Consider the following 16,247-nt stretch of genomic DNA (forward strand, 5'->3'; position numbering starts at 1 on the left):
AATGCAAACGATGCTGACAAGTCCGCAGGGAACCAGGCTTGGTGTGGAAGCCACACTTGTTGCCTCTTGACATGGTCCTACCTGCTATTCACAGAACCCCCAACTCTAACTCCTTCTTCCTTCTCTGTACCCTTCTCTCTCTTTCCAACCTTCCCTCACCTACCTTCTGCAAATTTGTTTATTCTCCTAAACCCTCTCTGGTAGCTTGGCAGAGTTGGGGCTGGACTTGGCTGAGCTGGTCCTGAGAGCCAGAAATTCTGTGCCCTGCCTCCACTGATTGCTGGAGTCAGCCCGTGGCTGATGAAGGAAGAGGGACGCCTGCTGCTGCTTCTCCTCTGCCCTACAACGTCACTACCCACAACCCAGGGAACCACTTCCTGGAGAGGTCAGAGGGGGCATCTCAGCTTCACTGACCAGCAGGCAATTGCCAGCTCTGGCCCCTTGGGTTTATTTATAGGCCAAACAGACTCAACAGGTAGCAGCCTCTCTGTCATTTGATTGGAACTTTGCTGCCCATCTGGCTCAGTCCAGAATTCTCTGCAGGATTCTTGCGCGCTCTCTCTCTCTCTCTCTCATCATATGGCTCATTCCCTGGGGCCATTCATGGGTGGGGTGGTCTCACTCCAGGAGAGGGGTCTTACAAGGTCAAACCTGGCATGCTGTCAAATGCCTGACTCTCCAGGCTTGGAGGGGCATCCTCCAGCTGCGGGCAGTGCAGACCCCAGGCAGGACTGTGAGGCTCTCAGTGCTTGTTCTCTCATCCCATCCCTGGGTGGCTTTTCTCTTTAGGCTTTTCTTCTCATTCCTACTCTGTAGGCATTCCCTGACTCCCCACCTGCTACCTCTGTTATCTAAAACCTTAGAACAGGATCCAAAAGGCTCATTCATATTAAGTTATAAATGACTGAATGGATTATGTGCAGGTGAACTCCATGTCCAGAATCTATGCTTGTGCTATAGAAAGGTATTCTGACTTTGATGGGGGAGGTGGAAAACTCTGAGGCTCTGGACTCAGGCTGTGTAGATTCATATCCTGGCTCTGGATTCAGGCTGTGTAGATTCATATCCTGGCTCTGTCACCCACTACCCCTGTGCTATTGGACAAGATATTGCATGTCTCTAAGTCGTAGTCTTTTCATTTATAAAATGGGGCCACAGCTTCCCTTGTAAGGTTATAAGAATTAAAGTGAAAATGCACATCAGTTGTCTGACACATAACATACAATAAATGTTAGCTTTTTACAATACTAAACTGGGATGATTATTACCCCTTTCTTGCTGATCTTGGCTATTAAAGACTCGGTACTGTAAGACCAACGCCTCCAGCTAGCCTAGCACTGCAGGGCTGAGAATTTTTCATGCTTCCGTCTCCCACCCCTCTTCTCTTTGAAGGGATGCTGTTTACAACATGGAGGGGATGCTAGCCTCGGGTTGAAATCGTATTTACTGCTCTGGTTCCTCTGACCTCTGCAAGGAAAAAGGAATTCTCTGTGGTGGACACAAATGCCATCGCAATTAGGCTCAGCAGAAAGTCAAAGAAGAGGTGGGGTGAAGAATCGGTGTGCCTGTGTCCTGCCATTAAAAAATAGGCCGCTAGGTCCCCTGCCTGTAATCCGCAGGCTTGTAGAGGAGGCAAAGCCTGTGATTATGGAGAATCCTCCCACCTTCCTGCCATGAAGAGGAAAGGGCTATGGGGGAGGAGTCAGAGCCTGAGATAAGGTCTTCCCCTGGACTCTGCCAGGCTGTCTACACCAGTGGGCCAGTTCGCTTAAAAACACGGCTGCCTCACTCTGCTTTCTGAGAGGCAGACACTGGGATCCATTACCCCAGCAGGGAGATGCAGTAGAAATGGCTCCTTAGAGAAGAGGGCATTCCCAGACCTCCGGCCCTCACACCCGGTAGGATTAGGTGTGCACAGCCGAATGGAATCATATCCAGCTTTCTGGGACGTCTTGACTATTCTGATTTGCTTAGACACAAGAAGCCATGTGGGACGGCTGCCTGACAGGGCTAGGCTGTAGAAGAAAAGGGAACTGGTCCCTGTGTGGTTCAAAGAAAGGTCACTGGGCCACTGCCCAGGCTTTCTGGCTTCTGTGGGGTGTCCCTTGGCAGTATGACAGGTCCCATTGGAGCTTGGGGAGGAGGTGGTAGTGACTGAGGGCATCCTGCCTCAGGGAGAGGTCAGGCTGGTGCCCTCAGCTGACAGGGGTTTGTGGCTGCCTTTCCAAGTCTCTGCTCCTACGTCCCGGCCGTGCGTGCAGTGAATGGCTTCCTGCCTGGGTCTGACCATCCTAGTGCAGAGATCCCAGCGCGAGCCGAGGAGGCAGGGGCCTGCACCTACGTGCTCAAAAGGCAGCTTGTTGTCTGGGGGACTCCTGCTTTCAAGGGCACTGTAAAAGCTCATTTGATTCATGCCCATCACTGGGTAGCCTGGACCCTAAGTCATTTGACTCACTTCTAATCTAGTCTAATGGACGGAGCAGAGGAGTGTTTGAAGCCGTACCCCTGTGCTGTGGCCTGTGCCCGCGGGAACCAGCGCAGGACGCTTCCTGCTTCCCCAACCCCCCTACACTCTTAAACTAATCCACCTGCTTCTGCGTCTCCCCCTTCGGCTGAGGGAGGCTGGGATGACGGAGTACCTTATTCCCCACCCCGGAGTTGGAGGTCCCCACAGGGACACAAAAGCATCCTCCTTCTCAGTTACCTTGGGTCCCAGGCTCCAAACCAAACAGCTCAGGAAGGCATTCCAGCTGCTGGGCAGATCTTGGCTCTGGTCTCAGATGGGGCAAGGTAGCAGCTGAGTCAAGTGCAAGCTGTCAGTTCACAGCTCTGGGCCCCCTTAGCATTTTCCTTCTTGGTACTGTCTTTCTTTCTGTACAGCAGCCTTGCTGAAACAGGAAACAGACAAAGCCACAATGCTTGCTCGCCCCAGTTCCTCTCTCTTGCTCTCTGGCACAATCTGAGTGGGCCCCTGAGCCCTTGAGGCCTCTGGGGCTGGGCGCAGGAGCTCCTCCCATCTTTGGGCACCCCAGCCACCCTTTCTCTTGCTAGTGGGTCAGTGTGAGCTCTCAGTTGGTTTCAAATCAAGATTTCTTTCTAGAAGTAGACAAGGATGGGACTAAGGGTCACATCCAAACCTTGCAGTTTTGATGAGAGGGAAGATGCCTTTTTGACCTAGAAGAGATGTTCCCAGTATAGGTTTTCATGTGTATCAGGTAGCTCTCTGTGTAGGGATTTTCTCTTTGCTCTGGCTACCTATTCTCAGTCCTAAAGAGTTGTGAAGAGTTTCTGCTCTTCTGGAGCACCTGGGTGGCTCAGTCGGTTAAGCATCTGACTAGGTTTTTGGCTCAGGTCATGATCTCACCATTCATGGGTTCGAGCCCTATGTTGGGTTCTGTGTTGACAGCGTAGGGCCTGCTTGGATTCCCTGTCTCCCTCTCTCTGCCCCTCCCCTGCTCATGCTCTCTCTCTCTCAAAATAAATAAATAAAAACTTAAAAATAAAGTTTCTCCTCTTCTGAAGTACCTGGTATCTTTTTCAGAATTCAGGAATGAGGCCAGCTCTGAATTTGCTCCTTTCTGAAGCAATGAGGATGTGGAAAGGTGAGGGATGGGTGACTAGGGAATGGCAGGACAAATAGCAGACAGAATATCATAAAAAGTTTCCAATCAACTAGGACATTTGAGCAAAAACTGAAAAGAACTGATCTGTGTGCATTAAAAAAAAACTATTACAGGGGTGCCTGGTGGCTTGGTTGGTTAAGTGTCTGACTCTTGATTTCATCTCAGGTCATGATCTCATGGTTGAGAGATTGAGCCTGGTGTGCGGCTCTGTGCCTACAGCATGGAGCCTGCTTGGGATCCTCTCTCTCTTCCTCTCTCTGCCCCTCCCCTGCTTCTTCTTCTCTCTCTCTCAAAATAAACACTAAAAAAAAAAAACTATTACAAATGATATTATGAGGAAATTCACAAGAAGTTCAGGATAAGGAGGTGGTGAGGAAATTGGATTAGGACAAATTAACTAAGTAGCTTTGTAACTATGCATAATAAACCTTGTCCAAATGGTCCACTCAAGACAGTGGTTGGATGATTTATATGGCTCCTATGAATTCTAAGTCTTGACACATGTGAAGTGTGTCTTTTAAATAGCTGTGATAAGATAACACTTACTAACATGTGGGGAGTATGTCACAGTCTTCTCCATTGCCTACTACTTACCCCATTCACTGAGGAGGAAATGGACAAGGAGTAGGCAGGGGAAAGTATGGAGGATGGATTCTCCAGCACTGGAACTGAAGGCAAACAGCATTCCTTCAGGATGAGAGACAAGAGCTCAAGGTCCCGGAGCCTGACATAATGGAGATGAGAATGAGCAGAGACAGAGAGATAGGGGAGTCCAAGATGGAGGAATAAGACATTTTAATTGGGATAGCTGACCGAGAAAGTTCTGGTAGCTTAGGGCACTAGGGTATAGAGATTAAAACAAATTCCTCTGGATCAAATATTTGGACTCCATTAAAAACCAAAACGAAATGTGTATGAAGATCAAAATCCCTTTCTGTGCTATGCACTCAATTGGATACCGAACCCATCATCACGAAAGAGGTAAGGCCATTATCTTTGTTTTCAGCCAAGAATTCTGAGCCTAAACAATTGTGACTGTACTCACTAACACACTAATTCCGGAGATATTTGCTGTCTGGTGAAGTTAGCTTATTTAATAGTGTTATCTTCTTTCTGAAACTGGCAATTTTCCTTCCTGGTTTAAACGGTCATTTCTTGCCACAACTTTGGTTAAGCTATTCCCGTTATTTCACAGATGGCCTCACATTCCAAACTTAAATATCCTCCATGGCCTTTTCTATATGTTTTACACATGTATATACTTACCCTTCTGATCTATTTCTAAAAATTTTTTATTTTTTAAATAGACTCTACACCTAAAATGGAGCTCACAACCCTGAGATCGAGGGTCTCATACTCTACTAACCAAGCCAGCATTTCTAATCTATTTTATACTCAGAACAATCTATTGCTCATAACAGAGAATATTTAAATTGATGCAGTAAGACTGAACCAAAACTGATCTCACCAAAGCTGACAGATTGCTGTCAGCCTGCTCTGCAGAGAGCATTTTAGGAGCACGCTTTGAAGACTAATAAGGCAGATTGATGAAGAAATGGTCAGCTTTTCTTTTTTCAGCTTTATAAAAATTGTAATATAATACCATTAAAATAATTTTAAAGTAGTAAAATAAACAGCTTAATCCTATGCACCAAACACAAGTAAGTTTAATATTTTTCACATTCCCTTCTAGTCTGTCTGTCTGTCTTTCTTTCTTTCTTTCCTTTTCTTTTCTTTTCTTTTCTTTTCTTTTCTTTCTTTCTTTCTTTCTTTCTTTCTTTCTTTCTTTCTTTCTTTCTTTCCTTCCTTCCTTCCTTCCTTCCTTCCTTCCTTCCTTCCTTCTTCCTTCCTTCCTTCCTTCCTTCCTTCCTTCCTTCCTTCCTTCCTTATTTTCTTTCTTTCTTCCTTCCTTTTTTTTTACATATTTTAAGTGTAAGGAACCTAGCATTTTGTGTTTGTTTTTCCACTTGATACTACATTATAATTTTTTTAGATTTTTACTTTTTTTCGTTTTTTTACCTTTTAGTATCATCATGGCCTTTCATAATGTTGATGTACCACAATCTCTTCAATAATTTCCTTATTATTGAACAGTAGCTGTGTCTACCTAACATTGCTCAAGATAATTATTAACCACTGGCAAATACAATTTAATAGCCATAAGAAAAATGAACAAGTTATAATAATTTTCTGTAATCGCAATAATTAATTCAGAGCTGTGATAACTTTCAACTCTATAACGTGATTACTTTGTATATCAGTCCTGTCACCTACTCTTTAGGGCTGTTGCTCACTCTGAAGCATACTGCCTGAGTGGTAGCCTGGGTCAGTAGATCAGCAGGAGCACTCAGAAAGTAGGGCTACCTGGGTTGGAAGCCTGGCTTTGCCATTTACTTCCTATTTCAGTTTAATAAATTGTTTAATGTCTTTGCATCTCAGTTTCCTCCCCTGCAAGATGGCAATAACCTGGGGTGCCTGGGTGGCTCAGCTGGCTAAGCTTCTGACTTTGGCTCAGGTCATGATCCCCGCCCACCCCTCCCCCCATTCATGGGTTCAAGCCCTGCTTTGGGCTCTGTGCTGACACCTCTGACCCGGAGCCTACTTTGAATTCTTTGTCTTCCTCTCTCTCTGCCCCTCCCCTCTCAAAAATAAACAAACAATTTAAAAAGATGTAAGATGGCAATAATGATAATACCTACTCTACATGATTAATTTTAGGGCTATATGATATTGTAACACACTCAATAAATTCCAGATCTCACTGTTGTTATAGTAACATCTGCAATTTGGAGCATCTGCTCTTGTGATTTATTAATGGTTATGATGGAATAGATCCTCAGTCAGACGTGCAGCTGTAAGAAAATGAAGTAATGTCAGTGCATCTGTGTTTTATCTGATGTAATTTCATAAGTATATCCATAGTTTAAAAAATATTCAAAATCACCACTTTGAAAGATTAATAAACATAAGGATCTTTGTCCATGGAATGATGGCAGAAGTTAAAATATGTAAGTTTTTAAACTCACCCAACTCAACTGACCAAGTTCTTTTACAAACATGTATTGTACAACTCTTTAAACTCATTCAATTCAAGTCAACTGACCAAGTTCTTTTACAAACGTGTATCATACAACTCTATATGGAAGAAAAATAGTTGAGGTGCCTCACGGTGTTCCCTCAAATAAGTGTCTTGTGGGCCATTTAACTTTTATTTTCTATCAGACCAAACCAAATGTGTTCCAAATAAATACTGGGAACACAATTGCACCTACCTCACAGGACAGTTTTGGGGATTAAATGAGTGACTATTCATTCAGTGGAATAGTGCCCGAACATGGTTTAAGTCCTATGCTTGCTAATAAAGTGAAGTAAAAAAAAAAACGAATCATCCCAAGTACTGAGACACTTCTTAGTGTTTGCATGATGTAACTGATTATTTGTTTCATATGGAGACTATATGGAGGAATTTATTTTTATTTATATGGAGATTTTCATCATTCTAATTTTTAACTTTTACAAATAGTACTACAAATGAGCACCTTTGTTCAGGTAATTACATGTTTTTCTTCTTTTGAAATATTTCCTTTAGGATAAAATCCAGGAGTGGGTATGCTGGAGCAGTTTCAAGAAGAAGCAGGTTAGTTCTGATGAGGAAGTTTTGCAGGAAGTGGGCAGGAAGCTATAGAGCTAGGGTTTGGGCATTGCTGGAGATGGCAAGGTCAGAACTGCTGAGAGGTGGAGGGCTCTCCCAACAGCCTGAGGTGCTGCCAGGCCTCTGTAGAGAGGCAAAAACAGAATGGTGTGGGGAAGAGAATAATGGGCTGGGATCTGATGAAGTCACTTTTAAGTCCATCTATCTGTCTTCTTTGAGATGAAAAGTTGTTTTGTCCCCATATTAACCCTTTCCCAGTATTAGGGTCTAGGAGTCCTTTATTTCTCAAACATTAATCAATACCGGATACACACCAAGATCTGTGTTCAGAATTAGGGATGCAACAATGTGAAAATAAAATAAATACCTTCAAGTAATTACATAAGACAATTTTATCTTTTTTATTTATTTATTTATTTATTTATTTATTTATTTATTTATAGCTTATTTATTAAAGAGAAAATTCCAAGCAGGCCCTACACGGTCAGTGCAGAGCAAAACATGGGGCTTGAACACACAAGACACCGAGGCACCCCTCATAAGACAATCTTAAAGGTAAATTCAAAGCATAGTGAACTAAAGTGATGGACAGATACAGAAAATTATAGAGGTATGGGGTGCCTGACTGGCTGGCTCAGTTGGTAGAGCATGTGACTCTTGATCTTAGGGTTGTGAGTTCAAGTCCCACATGGGTGTGGAGCCTACTTAAAATAAAGATAGCAAGGAAGGAAGGGAAAAAGAAAGAGAACAAAAAAGCAAGAAAATTATGGAAAGAAAGAAAGTTAGGGACATAGGATAGGAGTGGGAAAGCACTCATTCCTGCACTGAGGATAGATAGGCCTTGGTAGAAGCGAAGACACTTTTCCTAGAAGAGGTAATGGCAGAGTGGAGTCTTGAAGGATGAGTAGGAGTTATGCTGACAATAGGGAGAGTGAAGAGCATTCTGGGCAGAAGAGATAGCACGGGGCTAAAGGGCCTGGTGGGAATACGGGGCGCCTGGGTGGCTCAGTTGGTTGAGCATCCGACTTCGGCTCAGGTCATGATCTCATGGTCCGTGGGTTCGGGCCCCGCATTGGGCTCTGTGCTGACAGCTAGCTTGGAGTCTGGAACCTGCTTCATATTCTGTGTCTCCCTCTCTCTCTGACCCTCCCCTGCTCACACTGTCTCTATCTCTCTCTCAAAAAAATAAATAAAACTTAAAAAAAAAAAAAGGCCTGGTGGGAATAGAAGGGTGCCTTCAGAGGACCAGCAGTTCCTTGTTCTCAGGGAATCAAAAGCAGGACAGGTGGCCTGAGATGCGGCTATGGAGGTAGCCAAGGTCCTTGGACACCGCTTTAAAGAGTTCGGATTTTCTTCGTACCATTATATTCAAGGATGGCTTTGGATGTATGCTAGCTTCCACTGGCAGCCAAGAATCGGCCTTGATCTACCTGTACCCTGACATTTCTTTCCCGGTGAGGCTCACAGCACCTAGCTGGTAAGGGTGACCACTAGCTGTCGCTATCGAACAGATCTAGCCAAAAGCCAGTGGTGTAGATGGCGGGAGTCCCACCCAGCCTCCTGTAAGGTCTGTGTAACCGCCCCGAAGCAGTGATTCAGGGAAGGCACGCTGTGAGGAGGTGGTGGTAGCTCTTGTCGGACCCGGCGCCACCTGGGGGAAAGAAATTGTGGTGAAGGGCGGTACACCACTACCTGTCAGTCACTGGGTGGCGCTGCCACCCTGGCGGCAAAAATGCAGGCTTGTGAAAAGGAAAAGCCTGGTTAGCTCTTTGGTCTTGGGGTGGGGGAGCTTTTCAAGCCCTCTGTTACCCTGAGTTCAGGGTGCCACAAGACTGTTCAAGGACAGTGTGAGGGAGGTTCCAAAGCATGTCAACCCAACAGCCCCAGGGCAGCCAATTATAGCACGGAGAGACCCTAACACCTTTGGCTTCCTGGTCTTTCAGACCTAAGCTCTCGTCAGTGTGGGTCTTTTGAAACCCCCTGGTTCCTGATCATACGACCTATCATACGACAAGCCAAACAGAACCTATCTTTGGCTTCTGTTTCTTTATCCTGTTTCCCAGAAATTCCTATCTCCAAAGCCTCCCCAACTAAAGCAGTTTCTTCATCTGGCACTTTCCTATTTTTTAAGAACTCCTTTTCGCACCCTCCCTTCTCTGGCTTTACCTTTTGTTCTAGGTTCTCGCCCTCACCCCAAGTGCTCTGGATCTGTGCAGACTTTTGCTTCTCCTGACTTTTTGACTGTAGGCACTGGGGTTTTAAGTCCTGTTTTACTTTTTTGACAATTCTCTTTTTTTCTCATCTGCCTTTCTTTTCACATTTGCCCCGTGAAATGTGGGTCATTTCCTTAAATGCCCTCCTCCTCCTTCCTCCTCCTTAAAAACTAGAGAATTTAGACACATTCTAAGTCTAACTAGCAAACGTAAGACTAACAACTAGAGAAGTTAGGTTAAGAATTGCTGACGAGGGAAGATCTAGTATGTAAGGGATATCCTGATTTTCCTGAGCGGTCTCCATGAACTGCTGACTGTCCGGGGGGGTGGGGTGGACAGGGGTGCTGAGGTGGTAACAGTGAAGCAGAGCTGCTAGAGACATCGTGGGACACAATGAGCACTGTATCAAGGAGGCCAATACGTTTTTCTGCTCCCATAATACTGCAAATTACTTTAGTTTCCATATTTTCCTGGAGAAATTAAGGGATGCTTTTGAGACTTGATTAGCATATGTTCCCCAGTGCTCTAGGCAGGGCACTGATAAATAAGAATATGGGTCCTTGACAAATTCTCCGGACAGCAGACAGTGGGAGGTGGTGGGAGGGATAGATTCTACCGTATATGTGACTCCCTGAGAGGGGAACAGGGGCTCCCCAGGAGCCACAGGTGCCTGCCGATGCTCTAACCAACAGCTGGCTAGAAGCATAACATATGCTGACTTCTTTCTCTAACACAGCTCGAGAGCCATGGTCTCCAGCATGTCAGAGGAACTGCTGGATGTGAGGAGGTGTTCAAATTTCTATTTATGTTTTATCTTATCTTTTGAAAATTTGGTTTTTTATATGTTTTATGTTAGTAAATACTACATGTATATATTATGTAATGGTAACTATGTATCTGTTAGAAACATACACGCCTAATCATTTTTTAATAATAAAGTATGTGATCAAAAGGTATGATGACCACTGCTCTGGAGAATCTTTGAAGCCATGGACTCTGGGGGTGGGTCTGAGATGCTGGCACAGAGCAGTCCAGCCAAGGAGAAAGGCCCAGCCTTTGTGGACAGATGTGGTGGTGAGGTGGAGTTAATTGTCCCTGAGAAGGAACTCTCCAGGAACAACAGATGGGATGAACCAATGTGAGTCACTCCTCTGGGGTCACCTCAGGGCTCCCTGCTACCTCTCTTCTAGGGTCTTTCATTACACTCTTTACTGTGGAGAGAGGATCATAGTTTTTCAAAGTGAAGTTTGGAGAAGATGTTCTTCGGCATGGTGGGAGCTGGAACTCATGAGACCTTGCAGATGGTCAGTGGGACTGGATCCTGTCACCATGGTTAGGAACCTGGCATCTTAGGAACCATGTCCTTCTTCTCTGACTGTAGGTTTCTTTGTTTCTTTCATAATTTATGTTTGTGACAAACACTTCAGGGTGCCTAACAGAACCCCAATTTTGTTTGGGGTGAGAATGTGCTCAGCTAAAAGCTCCCTGTCTCAGCCTCTCTTGAAGGGAGAAGTGGTCACATGACATGACTCTAGCCCACAGTATGGGAGCTGAAGTCCTGGATGGGGCTTCCCAGTTTGCTCTTTATCAGGACTCAGATTCAGCTAGTCTGCTTCTGCTGCCCTTTACCTTCCTCTTTTCCTTTCCTGAAACCCAGCACGGAGCTGAAGTAGAGCAGGTGTCTTGCCCCCACAGTCACAAGGAGGAGGGAGGGTGGTTAGTTGAGTGGAGGAAAGACAGAAGGAACCCAGCTCCTGTAAGCCCTGGTCTGCCCCTCCTAGACTTTTGGTTATGAGTGGAAAAGTAATTTCTACTTGATTGAGCCACTGTCAGTGGGTTTTTCTGTTACTCCCATCGGAGTTCAGTGCTGGCAGACATGAAGGTCATCTTTGGGACTCACACAAAGGCTGTTGACTTCACGCAAAGTCAACATGAACTTGAGTTCAAAAATGTGAGCATCCTTTGTCTTTGGGAGCTCTTGTTCCCCCACCCTCTCCAGCAGTGGTGGAAACAAAGTGTCCTGTTACTTTCAAGGCCTTGGAGGAGGAGAGAGGCATTGAGCTGGGCCTTTAAGAATAACTAATTCTGTCAAGAATGTGGAAGGTGAAAGTCAGGGTGGTTGCTGGAGCAGGCTGTACAGGTTTGAGAGAACTGATGATGATGATGTGTTCCTCTTCTATTACACATTCAGTGAGATGACCTCGTGGCTTAAAAAAATCGACTACGCTGAGAGTATTTACATCAAGGAAGCAGGCAGAAAAAAAGGGGGGGGCAGGCAAATGTTTTGAATCAGGGATTTCTTTTCTTTTTCTTTCTCTCTCTTTTCCTGGGCTGCCAGTTGTTAAACATTTGCCAACACACCCTTGGAAAGACCAAAGGTTTAGTTTATTAGTTACATAAATATTGTTACATAGCTTCTCTTGTTTTCCCCAGGCTATAACTCAGCAGAATTAGAGAGCAGCTGATTTATATGAAACATGGGGTGTAGTCTTAATGTGTCTTTGGACCTAAGGAGAATCCTCAAAGTTCAGGCTGAAGGCAAAACTAATTTTAAGCTGACTCCAGCTGTACATTTATCATTTGATCACGCTCCTGTCTCGACATTGACCTCCTCTCTTCCTAATCAGCCTGCTACCCTCAATCTATCGCAAACCTGGCTTCTTGCCCCGTTTGTGTCACCTGCAGAAGCCTCTGGCTCTGGGACTGGCATGACAGTGTATCACTTGCATCCAGACACTTAATGATCTTCTCTGATTCAGCCCAGGTGTGCATGTGTGCACGTGTATGCTGCTGTATGGTCAGAAATTTGACTTCACAATTCGGGTCTATTTCCTTGCACATAGGTGCAGTCAGGTCTTTGCTGTTCCCTTACACTGAGCAGATGTGGGAAGACTCTCTTTCTAAGAAAAGCTCAGCCATATCCACCCTCAGATCTAGTTCCTTGTCCATGTGGCTGGCAGGCTCAATGGGTTCTAGTCTATTCTGCTGCCTGGTCATTTAGATGAAGAGATGAGAAAGGGAAATTTCCCCTGTGCTTACAAGTCTTGTGTCCTAGCATTACTTATCATGGATGTTGAGTTCATGCTGGATATATCCCATCTGTCACTCTAGGACATTCTCCATCCTTTCCTACCCTGCTCTGTGCATGAGGAAGGCTGTGTGGTTATATCATATGTTGCTTCCATAGCTAATAGAAAATGTTAGCAAGAAATCAGAGGGAGGGAAGAGAGTGAAGCAGGGGTGTTTGTTCCTCCAGATCCTTTCTGTATGGTTCTGGGTGCACTGGTGGCATTCCTTAACTGAATATCATAGCTCCTGTTCTGTGATGCTCTCCAGTTTCTATCTCTGGGTTCTTCTAACAGTTCTCTCTTCTTGTCCCTAAGGTGGGACTAGCCCTGAGATACTACTTGTTCCCTTGTGATTGCCCTGTGGCCTTGTCCACACATTTGTCAATAATTTCCTTTTTATTAAAATCTACTAAAATTGGGGGCTCCTGGGTTGCTCAGTCGGTTAAACATCTGACTCTTGGTCTCAGCTCAGGTCTTGATCTCAGGGTCATGAGTTCAAACCCCATATTGGGGTCTGTGCTGGATGTGAAGCTTACTTTAAAAAATAAAGTCCACTAAAATTATCTAATTGGCTATCTCTTACCTGTTGGAGACCTAACCAATATAGGGTTTTGCTGAGTTATTAATATTAGCTGATTTCTGTTTACCACCTGGTACTACTCAGGTGATGCCTGGCAAATGTTTGATAAATATTTGTTGAATTAATAAATGATTAAATGTGTGAGTGGCAGGATCAAACTTCACTTCCTTCCCTCCAGACTTCTAAAACACAGTTGAGGGTTCACACGTAAAGTGTAGACACTTGATGCAGTCTGAGAGCAATAAAGTGTGTTGGTTCTGTGGCTCAAGTTTCCAGGGACTTCCACTTCCATGGGTATGCCCTGGTGATTTATACCCACCCAAGTTTCCTCCTTTCCAGAGGAGCAATATAAAATAATATAAAGAATATCTGAAATATACAATATAGTATGGACATGATGTCCATTAAATGAAGAGTAAGGTGATTTCTTCAACTCAAGAACAGAGAAAAGGGTCAGGCCACAAGATAAGATATGAACACTGAAAAGTTTCACTTGTATAGGTTTTAAAGGAACCATACCAAACGAACCTACAGCTACAAATTATGAATTTATAAAGTGGATATGACCTTTATTATAATTAATATTGTATTAATTATTATAATATTATTACACATGAGGTAAACTTGATAGAACTACCTTTTAATTATACCTACGGTTATCGATTTCATGACTGCAGGTTGTGATGTCTCATGACATTCATTATAATTACATTTCCACTGTGCAAGTGTTAGAGGACTCCTTCAAACTGTGAGGTGTGATGTATGACTTGTAACTCTCTGGGGACCCTCACTTATGTCTCCAGGGAGATGCCTTCATGGATGGAGCTCTGATAAATATCAGTAAGAACAGGCCCAAGCTCCCTTACCATGCTCCACCTTCAGGAAGTGCTTAGTTGATTATAAATTTGTTCAAACTATAACTTCTTAAGAAGAAGAATTCCTGGATCTTTCTCCCTGGATTTCCCAGCAGGATCGCTGTCCAGACTGTGTTGTCATAGTACACTTCCTCTTGGCGCAGTACTCCCCCTTTGATGATCTCCAGGGCACATTCTTCCTTTGGAGATGCGTCTATGTTGAGTATCCCAGAAACGGCCTTCATGGCTGTGTCTGTAGAATGACAAGAGAAGAGTGGGGTTGTCCAAGACTAGAAGTCTGCATGATGGAAAGTCTGCAGACAGCCACACTTTGCCGTTAGGGACTGTTGGCCAGGGCTTGCTCTACAAGGTCCCACAGGCCCTATCAGAAGACTGGGTATGTATGTGTAGGGCCTGCTGGGCAAAGAGAGGCTTAGAGTTAATGTGGGCCCTGTTTCCTGGATGAAGATTTGGGGGGAGGGACAGTTAGAAGTGATTAATTGAGAGATTTAAATCATGCCTCTCTCTTGGGTGTTTCGGTTGGGGTGAGGGAGTGATAAGGGGTAGTAGAATGAGGATAGAAGTTATATCAAGACTCAGTAGCTCATGGGAAGTGTCACTGGGCAAAGCAGAGTGCTATATGAGAACACTTTACTAACTCGTAAAAGGAAGAGATGGACAAGAATCCAGGCCTTTGCTTTCTGTCCACACTAGCCACTTGCATTTGGAAGGAAAGTTACCTTATCTCTTCTAAATTTATACCCATCCTGCACAGTTTCTTTCTCTCTTTCTATCCTTGTTTCCCTGTGTGTATTAATCTCTCTTGTTATGTAACTACTACTCAATTTACTCAATTAGTCTTTTTTTTAATTTTTAAATTTTTATTTTTTATTAAATTTTTTTTTAAAGTTTACTTATTTCTGAGAGAGAGACAGCATGATCGGGGGAGGGTCAGAGGGAGAGGGAGATACAGAATCTGAGGCAGGCTTCAGGCTCTGAGCTAGCTGTTAATACAGAGTCTGACACGGGGCTCAAGCCCATGATCCGCGAGATCATGACCTGAGCTGAAGTCGGATGCTCAAATGACTGAGCCACCCAGGCGCCCTTACTCAATTAGTCTTTTTTAAAAAAGCTTATTTATTTTGAGGGAGAAAGAGAGGGAGAGAGAGTGTGAACGGGAGAAGGGCAGAGAGAGAGGGAGAGAGAGAATGCCAAGAAGGCTCCGCAGTGTCCATGACCCACAAACCATGAGACCCATGTGGGGCTCAAATCCACAAACCATGGGATCATGACCTGAGCCTAAATCAAGATTCAGACACTTGACCAACTAACCTGCCCAGATGCCCCTCAGTTACTCTATAAATAAAGTTTTCTTATTGTACCTATTCTAGATAAATTTCCATTTGTGCTTACAGAAGAGTTGTAAAAACTGCTCAGAGTACTCCCTTATATCCTTCACCTTGATTCCCTAATTATAACGTCACATGTAACCTCTGTACAATTGTCAAGGTACAATATAATTGGGACAAGTTAACTAACTAAAAATACAGACCTTGTTTTTTCCCTAATGTCCTTTTCATGTTCCAGGATCTTAGCTAGGATTACACTTAGTATTAATTTATTCTTATTTTCTCTCCAAACCGTGACAGTTCTTCATTCTTTCTTTGTCCCTCATGGCTTTGATACTTTTGAAGAATATTTATCATTTTATTGAATGTCCCTCAACGTGGGTTTGTCCATTTTTTTCTCTTTTTTAAAAAAGATTTTATTTTTAAGTAATCTCTACACCCACCATGGGGCTCAAATTTACAACCCCCAGATTAAGTTCACATGCTCTACTGACTGAGATAGCCAATGCCTCTGTCCATTTTTCTCTTATGATTGGAGTAAGGTTATGCATTTTTGGCAAGAATATTTCAAAAATGATGCTGTATCTTTCCCAGTGCTTCACATCAAAGGGTTCATGAGTGGTGCCTGTCTGGCTTAGTCAATAGAGCATGAGACTCTTGATCATGGGGTTGTTAAGTTTGAGCCCCCCACTGGATGTGGAGATTACTTATTTTAAAAAAAGGTTGGGGCACCTGGGTGGCTCAGTCAGTTGAGTGTCTGACTTCATCTCAGGTCATGGTTTCATGGTTTGTGAGTTTGAACTCTGCATTGGGCTTGCTCTGTCAGCACAGATCCTACTTCAGATCCTCTCTCTCCCTCTCTCTGCCCCTCCCCTGCTTGTGCTCTTTCTCTCTCAAGAAGGTTTCAT

At 44.1% G+C, this 16,247-nt stretch overlaps 2 protein-coding genes across 6 annotated transcripts in view; both read right to left on the reverse strand.

The window, feature by feature from the left end:
- The window catches only part of TRAF3IP3 (TRAF3 interacting protein 3), a 36,209-nt gene extending 33,269 nt beyond the window's left edge, over positions 1-2,940 (reverse strand). For 4 of the 5 annotated variants that reach the window (XR_005528067.1, XM_039230144.1, XM_039230143.1 and 1 more), the window contains exon 1: positions 2,705-2,940. The gene's annotated coding sequence lies outside the window, so the exon portion shown is untranslated. Of the gene's footprint in view, positions 1-163; positions 295-2,704 lie in introns of those variants that run through there. The other variant, XM_039230141.1, reaches the window with a different exon arrangement.
- A 10,737-nt stretch (positions 2,941-13,677) lies between these two features.
- The window catches only part of HSD11B1 (hydroxysteroid 11-beta dehydrogenase 1), a 28,706-nt gene continuing 26,136 nt past the window's right edge, over positions 13,678-16,247 (reverse strand). The window contains exon 6 of the mRNA XM_039230094.1: positions 13,678-14,243. Within this exon, the coding sequence (XP_039086025.1) occupies positions 14,026-14,243 (218 nt within the window). The 3' untranslated portion in view covers positions 13,678-14,025. The remainder of the gene's footprint in view (positions 14,244-16,247) is intronic.

Source organism: Hyaena hyaena, unplaced genomic scaffold (genome assembly GCF_003009895.1).
Source record: "Hyaena hyaena isolate Hyena2069 unplaced genomic scaffold, ASM300989v1 scaffold_43, whole genome shotgun sequence".
Lineage (NCBI taxonomy): Eukaryota > Metazoa > Chordata > Mammalia > Carnivora > Hyaenidae > Hyaena > Hyaena hyaena.